This window comes from Dromiciops gliroides, chromosome 2 (genome assembly GCF_019393635.1).
Source record: "Dromiciops gliroides isolate mDroGli1 chromosome 2, mDroGli1.pri, whole genome shotgun sequence".
Taxonomy (NCBI): domain Eukaryota; kingdom Metazoa; phylum Chordata; class Mammalia; order Microbiotheria; family Microbiotheriidae; genus Dromiciops; species Dromiciops gliroides.
In genome coordinates, this window is record NC_057862.1 from 663,134,439 (window position 1) to 663,152,344 (window position 17,906).

At 37.7% G+C, this 17,906-nt stretch overlaps 1 protein-coding gene and 1 pseudogene across 1 annotated transcript in view; one reads left to right on the top strand and one right to left on the bottom strand.

Annotated features, from left to right (window-relative positions):
• The window catches only part of LOC122739581 (zinc finger protein 420-like), a 63,188-nt gene extending 53,811 nt beyond the window's left edge, over window positions 1–9,377 (top strand). The window contains exons 7-9 of the mRNA XM_043981257.1: window positions 3,629–3,755; window positions 6,066–6,161; window positions 7,554–9,377. Coding sequence (XP_043837192.1) covers window positions 3,629–3,755; window positions 6,066–6,161; window positions 7,554–8,173 — 843 coding nt within the window. The 3' untranslated portion in view covers window positions 8,174–9,377. The remainder of the gene's footprint in view (window positions 1–3,628; window positions 3,756–6,065; window positions 6,162–7,553) is intronic.
• On the bottom strand, window positions 8,242–13,102 carry LOC122739582 (annotated as a pseudogene).
• Between the last annotated feature and the right edge of the window lie 4,804 nt (window positions 13,103–17,906).

Consider the following 17,906-nt stretch of genomic DNA (forward strand, 5'->3'; position numbering starts at 1 on the left):
TCAGCCATGCCCTTGAGAGAGTGACAGACTTTAACAGGAATCCCAGGGCCTTTAAAGAAAATGAAGGGGAAAAGGTAAATCATAATTAATAATTCGTTATTCATCTAACAGTATAATATCAATTTCTCAGCTCAAAGTGTAGACCTGCAGTTTACTCCCATTTTGACCTTAATATTATGCTCAGTTTTGCTGAGTAGGTGATTCTTGGTTGTAATCCCAATTCCTTTGGCCTCTGGAATATCATATTCCATGCCCTCCGGTCATTTAATGTAGAAGCTGCTAGATCTTGTGCTATCCTGACTGGGGCTCCACAGTACTTGAATTCTTTCTTTTTGGCAACTTGCAATATTTTTTCCTTGACCTGAGAGCTCTGGAATTTGGCTATAATATTCCTGGGAGTTTTCCTTTTGGGATCTTTTTCAGGAGGTGATTAGTGGATTCTTTCAATTTCTATTTTATCTTCTGCTTCTAGAATATCAGGGCAATTTCCCCTGAGAATATCTTCGAAGATGATGTCTAAGCTCTTTCCTTGATCATGGTTTTCAGGTAGACCAATAATTTTCAAATTATCTCTCCAGGACCTATTTTCCAGGTCAGCAGTTTTTCCCAGAAGATATTTCACATTGCCCTCTATTTTTTATTCATTTGGATTTGCTTTATTGTGTCTTGGTTTCTCTTAAAGTCACTGGCTTCCATTTGTTCAGTCCTAATTCTTAGGCGATTATTTTCAGCAGAGAGCTTTTGTACCTCCTTTTCCATTTGGCCAATTTGACTTTTCAAGCTGCTGACTTTTTTCTCATGTCTTTCCTGCATCATCCTCATTTCTCTTTCCATTTTTTCCTCTACCTCTTTAACTTTATCTTCAAAGTCCTTTTTGAGTGCCTCTATGGCCTGAGACCAATTCATATTTTTCTTGGAAGCTTTAGGTATAGGGGCCCTGATGCTGACATCTTCTGAGGGTGCACCTTGATCTTCCTTGTCACTAAAGAAACTTTCTATGGTCCTCACCTTTGTCTGTCTGCTCATCTTGCCTTTCTTTTACTTGACTTTTAGCTCCTTAAAGTGGGGCACAGTTTCCAGGCTGCAGTATCCCAAGCTTCAGAAGTCCCAGGTGGTATGATTTAAGGAGGATCACATTCTTCACCTGCTTGGCCTGTTCCCTGGTCCCAAGCTAACCCCAGACCAACTTGCTAATCAACCAGCTTTGTGTGTTGTGGTTGTCAACTCTGACGAGCCTGTGCCCCTTCCCCACCTGGGCCACTGCTACTCAAGCCTACCTCCTGGTTCCCAGCAGGGGTGAAAAACCCACGTTCTACCTCAGCACCAGCATAGACCCCTGTAGTCTCCCCCCTGCCCAGGGCTCAGCCCTCTCACCAGACTGTGAGCTTAGTTCCAGATGACACTGGTGCTTCAGCTGATTCAGAGGCTGTGGGGATCTCCTTCTCTGGTGAAGCCTTCTTGGGACTGGATCTGTGTCAGGGTGACTGTGGGGTTGGGCTGCACTCCTGTCTCAGCACAGCAGCTCCTTCCTTCTGACTTTCCAAGCTGTTCTTGGTTAGAAGATGATTTCAGCATATTCTTCTGTGGGTTTTGCTGCTCCAGGCATTGTCCTATGGCATTATTTAGTTGTTTTTTAGAGCGATTGTGTCATGAGTTAGAGAGCTCACTGCCTTTCCTCCGCCATCTTTTCTCTGCCCCCGTAACATTTGTTTACATAGTGTTTCAGATAGGCTATGGCAGTCCCTTGTGCTTACCCTTGCTGTTATGGATCCAGAAGCACTGAGCACAGTTGTGTTCATTTCAGAGCATCACATTTTAAGAAGCACAGTCAGTGATGGGATGAGGAGAGGAAGACTGCTACTCTAGTACTGAGGAGATCAGTCTGATTGGTTGAAGGGACTGTAGATGTGGATGTGAATGTTTATCCTGGAAGAGAAGTCTTAGTGATTTTCAGGTATTTCATTTTCCCTCTTTTGCTGCATCAAGTAGAAAAAGAATTTGGCATACTACAGCTTCAGCTCAGAGGGTAGCAAATAGGATCCCTATTTGCACATTGTAAAGAACAGAAAAACAAAAAAACACATTTAAAACTGATTGTCACTGGATGCATTAACAGTAGTAAACATTAATTAAGCACCTGCATACCAGGCACTGTGCTAAGTGCTGTATTATATAAAGGGGGGGGATTGTAATATTATATATGGAGAGAGAGAGAGAGAGAGAGAGTGTTTGAGTATGAGTTATATTTTGAAGAACTCTCACTGTTTAATTTGATCATTGACAATGCCATGCTAAGGATTAGTAAAAATCCAGCAGTTCAACAGCTAAAAAAGTGGGTCCAGAGACAACCAGAGTCTAACCCAGAGTCCAGTTTTCCTGATGACATCTTACCAATCCAGGAAGACAAGATCTCAAAGACTTTAAATGAACAGTTTTGTTTTGTCGTTTTTCTTTCTCCCTTCTGTTATTATATATACCATTTGTAACATGTATTACAAAAGGGTGCTTAGAAAACATTTTGCTTTTTTGTTTTTTGGTTTTGTTTTTGCTTTTTTTTTTAAACTCAATTTTGTAAACTAAGTGAATTTTCAAAGACATTTTAAGTATATGCTGTGGGGCCATTGGGTCTCAGAAGCTATCACAATTTCTTTTGAGAGAACCACGAGTTTGATGAGTTTGTTTATGGGATTATGTTTTTTTAAAAAGGGTTATTGAAACCTATTGCTTGATTTATCAATGAACATATTGAATATTGAGTCTTGCTGATTGAAGTTTTTTTCTTTTTGATGATCACTTTAAGTATCTGTTATTGTCATACTAGATAGAGAATTCATGTACAAGATGATGTGTTTATTTGCTCAAAGAAGATTATGTAATGTCTAATTATCAGCCATTTACATTCATTTATCATTTATATGTCATTGTGCCTGTGTACTCTAGTGATTATAACTTTTATACTCTTTATTAGCAATATTGTGATGTGACATTTTTTCATAAAAATGTGGAAAGAGAAAAAAAGGATGTGACCATATTAGACCACGTGGTCAGAGAGACGCTAAGACAGCTCCCTCTGCTGGAGATGACCTGAGTTCAGAAACAGATTTTAACCAATCTATAGAATCAGATCAGCAGATCCAAACTGGAGAGAAACCTTATGAATGTAATCAGTGTGGAAAGACTTTCACACGCAGCTCTGTTCTTGTTAGACATCAGGGAATCCACACTGGAGAGAAATATTATGAACGTAATCAATGTGGAAAGATTGTCTGAACAAAATCTAATCTTGCCATCCATCAGAAAATCCACACTAGAGAGGAACCTTATGAATGTAATCAGTGTGGAAAGGCTTTCACACACAGCTTCACTCTTTTTGCAAATCAGAGAACTCTCCCCATATTAAATTTGGACCCTACAGTTCTGAGGATGCAAAGGAAGGCAAAAATAGCTCCTGCCCTCAAGGAGCTTGTAGCCTGAAAAGAGAAATTCTTAAAGTGTTTGATATGCATAAAGCTCTATACTGGACTACAAATAAATAAATGAAATAATCCCTATTGGCAAAGACTTTACATTTGAACTTCATAACAGTTAGAGTTATACCTGGGTAACCCAAATATTTTTGGTGTTTCAGGAATCAGTGACATTCCAGGATGTGGCTGTGGAATTCACCCAGGAGGAGTGGGCACATTTGAACCCATCTCAGAAAAAGTTGTACAGGGACGTGATGCTGGAGAACTATAGGAACCTGGTCTCTTTGGGTAAGAACAGCTGCTCCTTGAGAATCTTGATATATACTATGGAGACATTCAAAATTTCAAGAGTTATCCTTTGGCATACAAAAGGAAGGTATTCCTAATCCTTTTTAAGCCTAGACATAGGTACTTGTGCTGTTTCAAAGAAAAGGTTCTTTGCTTAGTATAAATGGAAACTGACATCTTGATTTTTTTTTTTGTCCTTAAGAATGTATCTTGAGGCAGCTAGGTGGCACAGTGGATAGAGCACTGGCTCTGGAGTCAGGAGTACCTGAGTTCAAATCTAGCATCAGACACTTAACATTTACTAGCTGTGTGACCCTGGGCAAGTCACTTAACCCCAATTGCCTCACTTAAAAAAAAAATGTATCTTCCGGACAGAGAAAGAATTTAGGCCAAAGAAGATATTGAGATCAATACAAACTATAAAATAGATCATTTTGATTATAAGGTTTTGCACAAACAAAACCAATACAAACAAATTTATAAGGAAAGCAGAAAACTGGGAAAGAATTTTTGAAACAAGTATCTCTGGGGGAAGCTAGGTGGCACAGTGGATAAAGTACCGGCCCTGGATTCAGGAGAACCTGAGTTCAAATATGGCCTCAGACACTTGACACTTACTAGCTCTGTGACCCTGGGCAAGCCACTTAACCCTCATTGCCCCACAAAAAAAAAAAAAAGAAAGAAAAGAAAAGAAAAAGAAACAAGTATCTCTGATAAAGGCCTAATTTCTTAAATATAGAGAGAAGTGAGGCAAATGTATAAAAATACAAGTCATTCCTATTAAATTTTTTTTTTTTCGGGGCAATGGGGGTTAAGTGACTTGCCCACAGTCACACAGCTAGTAAGTGTCAAGTTTCTGAGACCAGATTTGAACTCAGGTACTCCTGAATCCAGGGCCGGTGCTTTATCCACTGTGCCACCTAGCCGCCCCACAAGTCATTCCTTAATTGATAAATGGCCAAAAGATATGAACAGGCAGTTTTCAGGCAAATAAATCAAAGCTATCTATAGTCATATGAAAAAAAAATGCTCTAAATTACTATTGATCAGAGAATTGCAAATTAAAACAACTCTGAAATATCACCTTGCACCTTTCAGAGTGGCAGGTATAACAAAAAAGGGAAACGTTGCATGGTGATAGGGTTGTGGGAAAACTGGGACACTAATTCACTGTTGGTGGAGTTGTGAACTGATCCAGCCATTCTGGAGAGCAATTTGGAACTATGCCCAAAGAGCTATAAAACTGTGCATATCCTTTGATCCAGCCAATACCACTGCTAGGGTTATCTTCCAAAGACATCCCAAAAAAGAGAAAAAGACCTTTGTGTACAAAAATATTTGTCAGCTCTTTTTGTGGTGGCTAAGAATTGGGAGATCAAAGGAATGCCCATCAGTGTGGTATATGACTGTAATAGAATATTATTGTGTTATAAGAAATGACAAGTAGGATGATTTCAGAAAAACCTATAAAGACACATGAATTGATGTGTGGTCAAGTGAGCAAAACCAAGAGAATATTGTACACATTGACAGCAATATTATTTCATGAAAAACCGTGAATGAGTTAACTACTCTCGGCAATAAAATGATCCCAGACAATTCCAAAGAACTAACGAGGAAGCACACTATCTACCTCCAAAGAAAAAACTGAAATGGATCGAACACAGACTGAAGCAGGCTGTTTTTCACTTTAATTTCTTGTAGTCTATTCAAGCTTTTTTATACAAAATGACTGACATGGTAGTATTTTACATAACTGCACATTTATAACCTATATCTGACTGCTTACCACGTCAGGGAGAGAAGGAGAGAATTTGGAACTCAAAACTTTAAATAAAAATATCATTCCTCACCCCCACTCCCAAAAACATACCTCTCTGTTGCTAATCAGAGATTAAGTCCTATTCTGTAACCAATTCCCCCATAATGTATATTCTTCAGTGGTCCTTTGTTGTATCTCGGATTTATCCTAGCATATCTGCTTTTTCCCCCCAAAGAGAACTTGAACTAGTTTTGAATTTTTTTATTAATTTGTAAGGGTGCTCTGTAATAAATGTGATTTCTTTTCTTCCCCCTTCATTTAAAAAAAAACTCCCTAACTCTCAATCCAACCAGCCCATTTAACCCTCCTTGGTTGAAAAAAAAAATCTCAGAGAGAATTAACATAAACAGTGCCCTTGATGGTATAAGATGCACCCTGCATTCCTATTTCCCCCCCTTCTACTAATAGTTGTGAGAAGTATTTCATCTGTCTGTTCTATGATAAAATTCTGAGATTACTGTTAACCCTTTTTCCTTTTCAATGAACAGGATTTGCACTTTCCAAACCAGATGTGATCTACCAGTTGGAAAGAAAGGAAGCCTCTTGGTTGCCAGAGCCAAATATTCTAAGAAGCATCTGTCCAGGTGACTACATAAAAACGAAGCTGATAGGTCATTGCAAAATACAGCTCTGTTGGCCTGTGAAAGAGCTGTGACTTAAAATTCATATTTTAACTCAAGTAGTTACTTTTTTATGCATGTCTTTATCACATATACCTCTACTCTCAAAGAACATTGTTGCCTCAATACAGGAGTCACATTTCTCTTCCATTCCTTGAAGATTATCTTAACTAGGCATTCTCCTGCCTCACTTCCATCAATTCATCTTCCCTTTTAAAATAAGCACATTACTTAAATATTAACAATATGCTCTTTTTGTTTCTCTGTCATTGTCTAATGTTTTCTTTTGTGTTCTTTTAATGATAAGGTTTCTTTGCTTCTTTCTTTTAAAATATTTAATCATAAACCAATTTGCCTTTCTTCAGTCTTTGATTTTGTTATTCTCTTTTTATGCTTTGAAATTATGTTCATAAAGGCATAATATTATATTCATGTGAGAGGCTATAATCCTATCACTGGACCTATTGGTTTTCAGCATTTTGCTACATCACAAAAAGCTGCTGTGAAAATTTTTTGGGGAGAGATCTTTCTTTGCTCTCAATAACATTTTGAGAATGTAGACTTAATCATGGAACCATTAAATGAAAGCATTTGAAGTTTTGTGACTATAAATGGCTGTGATGCTTTTCAGAAAAATGGCAACAACAGCTTCATAAATACCTTTCAACATAACTGCCAAAATTTTGTTATTTTAAAGTGTCTTTGCTAATCTGATTGCTATTTGGTGATATCTCTAAATTATTTTCATTTTTAGTTCCTTAATTATCAGACTTTGAGTAATGTTTCAGGTATTATTAATTCCTTTTTATAAAATACCTGTGTGTCTCAATCATTTACCTTTTTGGAATTGGATCTTACCCTTAGAATTTTGAATCAGTTCCTTACTATGTAGATGTTACATATTTAGCAGAAGTTTATGGCAACGATTGTCTGATAGGTTCCCTTTTCCTCAAATATCTTCTTTATTCTGTTTACTTTATGTTTCTATCTCCTCCTCACTCTAAACTCAGTGATCCTCCATTTTCTTTATGTTCAGTTTTTTCCTTCCTATTTTCACCTCAGATGATAAGGACACATTTGGGAGCTCTCAAAGTTATCTACTTTTTATGGATAGTCTTTCCTTTCCTTATTCCATTCAAATGTCAAACATTTACAGTAGAGTAAGGACTGATTCATCTTCCAGGTAATTTCATTCCAAGCCAATTTATTTACATATGTTAAGGTCGAGTCATCATACTTTCATATAACAGGTACACTGAGAAGGCAAGAGAACAGCTCTAAAACCTTTTGGGCAAGTAGGAGCCTTGGGAAAGGAAAGAAAAGGCAGGGCTAATCAGCTCTTTGTTCTTCTTTCAGGAAGCAAAGAATTTACTGGAGAGAAATCTTATGAATGTAGTGAATGTGGGAAGGCCTTCAGGAATAAGACACAGCTTACTGTGCATCAGCGTATTCATACTGGAAAGATTCTTTATGAGTGTAAGGAGTGTGGGAAAGCTTTCTCCCGGAACTCCGATCTTATTAAACATCAGAGAATTCATACTGGAGAGAAACCTTATGAATGTAGTGAATGTGGGAAGGCCTTCAGGAGGAAGTCACAACTCACTGTGCATCAGAGAATTCATACTGGAGAGAAACCTTATGAATGTAATGAATGTGGGAATGCATTTAGGAGAAAGGAATATCTTACTGTGCACCAGAGAATTCATACTGGAGAGATTCTTTATAAATGTAAGGAGTGTGGGAAGGTTTGCCATTACAACTCAGATCTTATTGTACATCAAAGAATTCACACTGGAGAGAGACCTTATGAATGTAAGGAATGTGGGAAGACCTTCAAACAGAAGATACATCTTACTCAACACCAGAGCATTCATACTAGAGAGAGACCTTTTAAATGTAGTGAATGTGAGCAGACCTTCAAACTGAAGACACATCTTGCTCGGCATCAAATAATTCATTCTGGAGAGAAACCTTAACAGTGTAGTAATAATGCATATGGGAAGGCCTTTAGAGAGAGGATACTACTTTATATCCATCGCAGAATTCATACCGGAGAGATTCCACATGAATCTAAGGAGTGTGGGAAGGCCTGACATCTGTCAAGGGTGAAATTTAAGAAGGTAAAGTGAAGCAATTCCCCAAGCTAGATAATATTTGTTAACAGGGCCATGCTTCCTGTCAATAAATCAGTCGATAGTTTGCCTCCCTTTGTGCCAAAGAGCAGAAGCAAAAAGATAGTTCCCTTCTTAAAGGTTTTGAGGAGTACAGAAGAGGGTAGATGACATCATGGGATTAAGAATACTTTGGTAATGGGGGCTAGCAATGACCTTCCTCCTCTCCTGAGTTTCAGGAGGGTATATTACTTGAGTCCATGTGCAAGGTAGTGGCACAGACACAGGACAGCGAACCAGACATCCTTGAAGGTTAGCTGGATGGTGTCAAGACACTATCTGACTCTTGTGTGTTCACACCCTTTCCCAAAGGTGAGTTAACTCCTTCAGGCAAGAAAAGATCAGCAGGAGAGCTGCATTTCTAAACTTAGCTCATTACAGGCCAGCTGGATTCTGAACTAAGTTCAGAGACAGAGAACCATGACTTAAGCACTTACAGGATGAAAGCAATATACTGCAAATAGGATCAATAAAAAAAATGAGACAGGATCAAGTCAATCTTCTCAATTCCGTCTTTGATCAATGAGAGATAGCTATCTCTCATAGTTCACTTATCTATAAGTTAATCCTATAAGGTTTTTTTTTGGGGGGGGGCAGGGCAATGAGGGTTAAGTGACTTGCCCAGGGTCACACAGTTAGTAAGTGTCAAATGTCTGAGGTCTGATTTGAACTCAGGTCTTCCTGAATCCAGGGCCAGTTGTTTATCCACTGCACCACCTAGCTGCCCCAATCCTATAAGATTTTTAAGTCATTAACAGTAGGACATACCAACACAAATGTTTCCATTGGATTTCAGAACAGGTTTTAACACAGTAACTTATCAAAGTTGAAAAAGAATAACAATACTGATTAATCATAATACAAGCCAGTGTAAGAATACCTAAAACCACTGAATTTAGAAGGGAGATTTTCATGTCTCAAGGCAGCTAAGAAAACTCAGCAAACATACTGTGTAAGAAAAGCCAAAGTAATGTAGTAATGATCCACAACTTTACTACTGAATCTTGTACCCCACTAACCTGCTCTTTTTTTAAAATTAAATTAATTTTTTTAAGTTCTAAACTGTCTCCTTTCTCCCTCCCCTCTCACCTCATACTAGGGAATGCTATTATACACACCCACACACACAAGTGTGTGTGGGTGTGTATAAAAACTACTCTGCTTACTTTTATTTATCATTTCTTTCTCTGGAGATGGATAGCATCTTTCTTTATAGGTCCTTGGTAACTGGTTTGAATATTTATAACACTCAAAATAGCTTTGTTGTTCGCAGTTATTCCTTGAATTATATTGCTGTTATCATACCATGTCCATTGTTCTCTTGGTTTGGCTCTTCATTATTTTATTCAATTCTTTCCATGTTTTTCTACAATCAACCTGCTCATCATTTCTCATAGCACTGTAGTATTCCATCATAATAACTCACTCTCAATGTCTATCTTATTAGCACATTTCATCTTGGATCCTAGATGTCCCATATAGCTGTCTGGTTCTGTGGAAACATATTGTCTAGAACATTCTAGAAAAGGTCTCATTCTCAGGGTAGCTCTGAAGAAGGCTCCTCTTCAACATACTTGCTTCTCTGGTTCACTATCACTTGTAGATTCTTAGATTTTCTTGCTAAAATCTTTTACAAAACAAATTTCAATAGAGTTTACTAAGCTCTCTCAATTATTACTTCTCCAATGACCACTTCTCAACCTGGTGGCTATGATAGCATTAAGAACCCATAGTTTAGGGGCAGCTAGATGGCGCAGTGGATAGAGCGCCGGCCCTGGAGTCAGGAGTACCTGAGTTCAGATCCGGCCTCAGACACTTAATACTTAACTAGCTGTGTGACCCTGGGCAAGTCGCTTGGCCCCAGTTGCCTCACTAAAAAAAAAAAAAAAGAACCCATAGTTTACTTGAGATTTCAGAGAATTTCAATCCTTAATTATCCCTTACTGTTTCTTTTTCTAAATTTCTGTAATTGGTTTAAACATTGCTATCAGAAGAGTGAAGGATCTTTAAAAAAAAAAATGAGAATCTGACTTGAAAATGAGTCCTTTTGTTTAAAGAGTTAATATTTACCAAAGTAGACATATAAGCTAGGACTAAGAGTGCTTTTCTAAGTTTGCATTGACTCCACTATCATTTAACTTCCTACCATGTAAGTTAGCAAATTACTACATTGACATATTTAAGAAATTCAAAGACAAACTGAAAAATCAAAAACTAAATATATCAAATGTTATAGAAAGCAGAATTCTTACAACCTTTTAAATTACTTAAGTATATGATCTTGTTGCTTTCTCAAAATTTTTGCTCAATTTTTTTACTCCAATTATTTAAAACTCCAAATTTTTCCATTCAATTTTTTTCCCCTTCTAGAACTCATTAATTCAAATTCATCCTCCCCCATTCCCCCAGGAGGAGTAGACCAATAAAAATCTAAACCTTGCATAAGTAGATGGCCTCTAGTACACAAATGAATTTACCTAAAACTTGCAAATTGTGCTCCATTTGTAGCAAAAAGTCCAGGGATGGGATGTGTAAATATACTAATTCCAAATTGTATACTACAAAGTGCTCATCAAATGAATTGTTTATAGTAAAACATATTCACACTTGCGAACATGCTCCATATCCACACACAGATGTTAATCCCAAATTAATTAATAATCCTAAGTAAAATTCACTTTCCCTTTGAGGTAATGCAGGATAGTCCATGTTACTCGCCACAAAGATAACTGATTGCCCTGAAGTTCTTTTCTTTAAAAACAAAATGCTCCTGACTTAATCTGACTAAATAATAGATTACTATTTTGGCCCTAAAATTATTACACCATTGTTTAATCTCATAACATTTTGAAATATTTGACTGTACCTTAAACATAAATATAAGATTTAATCTGTTGAATCTGTTCATTCTTGCCTCTTCATAAGGGATGTTATTTAGGTCACACCTCTGTGGTCTGTTTTCTTCAATTTTCTAATAAGAAGCTCATGATCTGAGCTATAATCAGCTCCAGGTCTTCTTTTAACTGACTGTATTTTCTACTTTTGGCTGAAAAGTATATAATCAATTTGATTTCTATCTTGACCATCCAGTGATATTGCCTTTTGGATTGAGAAAAAAGCATTTGGTATGATTAGTGAGTTATTTTGACAAAACTCTTATTAGTCTCTGCCCTGCTTCATTTTGTACTCCAAGGCCAAACTTGTCTGTTATTCTAATTATCTTTTGATTTCCTACTTTAGTATTCCAACCTCTTTTAGAAATGTGACATTTTTATCAATGTTATTTCTAAAAGATGTAGGTTTTCATAGAACTAATCAATATAGAATTAATACATTTGAAACAACTGATATATGTATATAATATGCATACATGCATACATACACTACCCACTGTAGTATATGCAGTGATCACCAAAATTAAATTCACTCAATTCCTGTCCACTTAAGGTCACTGACACCCAGCATGTTGGATATTTAATTTTTCTATCCCCTATTTGACCATATCCATCTTGGTACATAGATCTTACATTCCAGGTTCCTATGCAATACTGATCTTTACAGCACTGAACTTTCCTTTCATTACCAGACACATTCATAGCTGAGCTTCCTGTCGACTTTGGCCCAGCTGCTTCATTTAGTACTGGAGCTACTTGTACTTGTCCATCACCCTTCCCCTTTTAGCATTTTGGATACTTTCCAACCTGAGAGGTTCATGTTATGATTTCATCCCTTTTGTCATTTTAATATTGTCCACAGCGTTTTCTTGGTAAAAATGGTGAAGTGATTTGACATTTCATTCTCTAATGGATCACCTTTTGTCAGAACTCTCCACAGTGACCTGTCTACCTTGGGTAACCCTGCACAGTTTACCTCGTAGTTCCATTGAGCTATGCAAGTCCCTCTGCTACAAGAAGGCAATGATGGGGGGATTAACAAAAATTCAATTCACCTTTATTTTCATAATCCCAAAAGTGACCATAAACTAGCACAAGACTCTTTGCCAGGAATTTCGAAGTATCAGTTTGATTCTACATCACAATTAAAGATTTTTTTTTTCTTTAAGGAGTGTTATCTGGGAAGGGGTGTTCAGATGGGGAGAGTGGTCCTATAATTCAACCAGAAGGACTAGTACCTCCTAAGAAAAAAAGCAAACAAACAATTTTTCTACGCTTCCCTGGGCTTGGGTTAGCTTAAATTGGCTATGGATCAGATGATGCCCAGATTTTCAAAGCCATTACTTAAGGAAAAGGTGGTATGAAGCTCCTGTATATCATAACAGGCCTGTCGGAGCTTGTCTTGTACAGTGCTTGGGAGACCTTGGACATGGGGTATGAGGTTTATGAAGGCCAACCCTGATTGCTCAAGGTCATGTCCAGAATCAGGACTTCCAGGAGTTGTATATCACTATCCCCATTTTCTAATTGACTCCCACTCCACTCTATCCGCAGCTCAAATAGTGCCTTATGGTAATTCTGCTGATCCTCAGAACCTTGTTTGCTCTGCTAAGTCAGTTCAGTTGCTTCATAGAACTGGTATTAGCATTTTCTGATGTCGTTCTTGGCACTTTGATACTTAGTCTTCTTATATGTTGGAGGCTGTAGGTTGCTTGACAGAGAACCTAGTGACCTGAAATAGCCTTTGTCTCTTGAAGTCTTCTCTAAAATAATGTCCATCTTCCTATGAAGATTCTTGGATATTAGCCATATCCAGTGAGATTGGGAGGTATTTGTCCATATCGGTGGGTTTTTTTGTTTGTTTTTTGCAGGGCAATGAGGGTTAAGTGACCTTGGGGTCACACAGCTAGTGTCAAGTGTCTGAGGCCGGATTTGAATTCAGGTCCTCCTGAATCCAAGGCTGGTGCTTTATCCACTGTGCCACCTAGCTGCCCCATATCAGTTTTGTTTTGTTTTGGTTTTTTTGTTTTTGTTTTGTTTTGTTTTTGCAGGGCAATGAGGGTTAAGTGACTTGCCCAGGGTCACACAGCTAGTTAAGTGTCAAGTGTCTGAGGCTGGATTTGAACTCAGGTCCTCCTGAATCCAAGGCCAGTGCTTTATCCACTGCGCCACCTAGCTGCCCCCCATATCAGTTTTAATTCTTCTAATGTTCATTTCTTCTTTTGGATTTTTAGAGATTTGCTTTTCATCAAACACAGATTTTATGGTAACACTTCTGATACTTGTGGCATCTTCCTTGCTTGAGTGACTACTGTTGATATTATTAATGAGTCGGTTTCTTTTGATGGTTGAGCTTTGTCAAGTAGGATATCTATAGATAAATGTGGTTTCTTTTTTGGTGCTGTGGTGTGCTCATTCGCTCTTGACTCATTTGGAGATTTGGAATTGAGCTCAGCCACAATGTGTTTTGCAGTATTAAGTATATCAGAGATAGTCTTTTTCATCTGTGATGGGGTTGTTCTGGTTCTGAGACAACCACTCTCTGCTTTCAAATCAAGGAGTAATTGTAATTTGTGCAGTTTCCATAAAGTAAACACATAATGTTTCTTCCATCTTTCTTTAATAAAGCCCAAATTTCCCTGAAACCTTTCTTTCAACATATTGAAACTTTCTTTTCCTTTTCATATGTCACCCTCTGTCTTAAATCACACCTTTCCTATTTTATATTCTTCTTTAAAATTTTATTTTGTTCACTCTCTAAATTCTCCTTATTTCAAACTATTCAAATAACAGTTAAGTTCTGTTATATTATTCACAGAATTAAAAAGAATTTTTCCAAATGTCACTTACATTTCAAGTTGCATTCTTAAATACTTATTTCTTGGGGCAGCTAGGTGGCGTAGTGGATAGAGCACTGGCCCTGGAGTCAGGAGGACCTGAGTTCAAATCCGGCCTCAGACAGAACACTTACTAACTGTGTGACCCTGGGCAAGTCACTTAACCCCAATTGCCTCACTAAAAAAAAAAAAATTTATTTCTTTTTGTGGGCAAATTCAAAACAGTTCTCAAAAATTCAAATACATTATTATAAAAATGTGTAGAAGTCTCATGATTTACAGCAGAATTTCTAATCTCAACACACCAATTGGAAAAGTTATTTCTAAAATAATTTCTACTTCACTTTAGTTAAACTCCCATGTATCCAATTAGGTTTTTCTATTAAAACTTATTAACCTGATTTACACATACTTTTCTCTTTTCCATGAACTAGGAAAGAGTTAATATTTAAAATGTGAGCTTCAGTCTATTTTTTCCTTCACTTTGAAATTTCATTGTTAGCCTTTCACTAACCAGCAAAATGACCTTCGTTATAAAACCATAAACTTGCCATTTCATAGGCAAAGAGTAGGAAAATTTGAATGTTATTTTCCTCCTAACTTTACTATTGTATTTTCAATTTCCTCAAAACATTCTGAAGAATGTTAACCCCAAACTCACTTGCATAGCTTAGCATTTACAAAAATATTCAATACCACAATTTGGAGGTTCACAGTAGAGAATTTATATTTTGGCCACACTGTTTTAATTAGTTTATGAAGTCATAAATTTCTGTGGTCTGAGGGAAATGATTCCCTTATTTATCAGTTTTTTCCCCTTGCACTCCCAAAAGCTTTCTCAGAGTTTAGGATTGTAAGAGAGACTTCTTCTGAAGGCTTAAAAAATTAAACGAATTAGGTCACAAGACAGAGAGATTTTTATTTTCCTTCTAAGTTCCTTGTGCACAATATTTATTATAAAAGCAAACTTAATAAAATGGCACAAACAGACATATACAGGCACAGTTGTAAATACACAGATGCAGATAAACAGCTGTGAAAGATGATGGCTTCAATATTTCTATACTGATGATGATGTAGTTACCAGCCTTCTGAATGTTTATTTCTGATAACCTATCTCCTCTGCTTAGAAATCTTTTACTGGTTAACTTAACTAAATACCACTGACAATCTTTATGTATTGCCTTACTCAGTTTGGTTGCTGGAGACTGTGCTATCAAACATATGCAGAAATCACATTTTAGCAGTTACTTTGATTTAAATCAGGCTGCCTTTTAATAAATTTCCAACTAGGACAAAATCCCTCATTCTTGTAGATTGGAGAAGCACCAAGAACTGGTAAGGCCATAGTATGTCCCTCAGGCCTCAGTAAGCAAAGTGTATGGTCTTTTTATCCTATGTCAAGAGACCTTCTTTAATAGGAGCACATCTTGGTAAAAGTGTGTGTAGGTACACTCCTTCCCTGTCTCTTCCCCTCCCTCCCAGTCTACCTCTCTTTCCATACACACACACACACACACACATGTACACACATACATATATGTGTGTAATATGTATGATAGATACACATGTAGATGATGTGTGATGTGTAGTATGTTGTAATATGTATAACATATGTGCAATTAAAAATGAAAAATGCAAATAGACATACTCAAAGCATTCATAAAACATACAACACTTACCAGTTCTCACCCAGAAAAGATCTGACTGTTATGAATAGCGAGAGAGCTTGTCTATAGATACAAAGTCCCTAACTGGTAACACAAAGGAAGCGCTAATATATCAGCTCTTTCCCCTAGGGATAATATCATTTCCATGAGATCAGTAACATCACCCCAAGGAGGAAATTGCTTTAAGCTGACTGATAACTGAAGCAGGATCGTCACCAAATTTAGGAATATCTCATTTCCATGAACTCAGATCTTTGGGCCTAAAAGGTGTGTATTGTCCGAGCTTTACTACAGCACCCTTTCTATCATGAGTGAGCATCTCTTGAAGGGGAAGAATTTTGAGCTTCTCTGTCTCCTCTAGAGGTGAATTTTCTGTGCTTGGCATAGGGGAAATAGAGGAAGAGGAGATAGAAGTTAGGCCATTTGGCGTTCTAGCCTGAGAAACAGGCTGGCATTCAAACTCTGACTTGGATCCCCCTTCTCTTGTATCCCCTTATATCAGTTCCCTGCTTGCTTTGCTCCAGGCTTTCCAATAAAGTAAATGTTTAGGTGGCCAGGGGCATAGGATTCTATGTAAATTCCTCAGTGTTTGAGGATTAAATGACCCATATTCTGGCCATTCTTCCTCTAATACCCTATGCCACATAAAACAGTCTGATAAGCTTTCCCTGGGTCATATCTGATCTCACTGTAAGTTTTCCCTCTTCCCAATCCATGAGTAGCTTTCTTAATGGAGAGTCCTGCAGAATTTCACTGGGTGTGCTCTTTCTAATCCTCTCCTTGACATTCAAAACTTTCTTTACCACAACACAAAGCCTGGCAAAAATAAGAATAGGAATAAAAAATATTCATTAAATTAAACCTGACCTAGTGTTAACATGATTTCTCCCCCCCCCCACCCTTGTCTGATTAACCAGGCTAAAGTTAGAAAAGGGGTGCTTAAGAAGTTAAAGAAGGGGCAGCTAGGTGGCACAGTGGATAAAGCACTGGCCTTGGATTCAGGAGGACCTGAGTTCAAATCCAGCCTCAGACACTTGACACTTAACTAGCTGTGTGACCCTGGGCAAGTCACTTAACCCTCATTGCCCTGCAAAAAACAAACAAATAAAACAAAACAAAACAAAAAAAGAAGTTAAAGAAACCCATTTGAAAATTTAAAAGGGAAGAAAACCCTGGGTACTTTGAAATTTTAAAGGGACAGGCACATAGAATCAATGAAAACTAGGAGAAAATAAATTTCTTACCCAACTTGTTTTGCAGTGAAGATCAGAAGATTGAGGGGTTCAGCACCCCCTTTGTGGTCAGCCAAAACTATGAGGGGTAAAACTAAATATGTGTGGTCACCTTACCTGTCCCCAGTGTGGGGGACGCTAGCTAGAATTTACTTATAAATTAGAAACTTAAGCAACAGTTTAGGCATTAAGCATTTATTAAAGTATATTAGAGGTTAGCAAAGAGAACACATGTCTCTGAAAGAATAGGAAAGCCTAGCTAAGATCTAAGTGGGAGAGAGAGAGAGAAAAAGCTGCCAACCAAAAGGAAGTTCCTGTGTCTCTTCCAGCACAAGCTTCCTGCCGGACAGGAAGAGGGGTGGTCCCCGCACACAGCTCCAAGCTAATTGGCTGGTAGCATTCAAGTCTAGTGACTGACATGAGTTGAAGGCAGTCCATGAATTTTTTTTTTGGGGGGGGTTAAGTGACTTGCCCAGGGTCACACAGCTAGTAAGTGTCAAGTGTCTGAGGCCGGATTTGAACTCAGGTACTCCTGAATCCAGGGCTGGTGCTTTATCCACTGCACCACCTAGCTGCCCCGGTCCATGAATTTTGAGGTAACTTCTGGATGCTGAATCAACCTTAGAAAGGTCAACCCATGATCTCTTAGCAGGGGGCCCCTGGTAATAATATTCTCCCACTATCCCATTGCTGCCACCAACTGTCATATATGAAATTTAACAAGAAGGTAAACAGGCAATTCTTTGAACAAGATGATATTTATTAACAGGGGCATGTTACCTGTCAATAAATGGGTCAGTGGCTTACCTCCATTTATGCCAAACATCTGCAACAAAAGGACAGTTCCCCTTTTAAAGGTTTTGGAAAGTACAAACCAAAGAACAGAACAGGTAGATGACATGGGA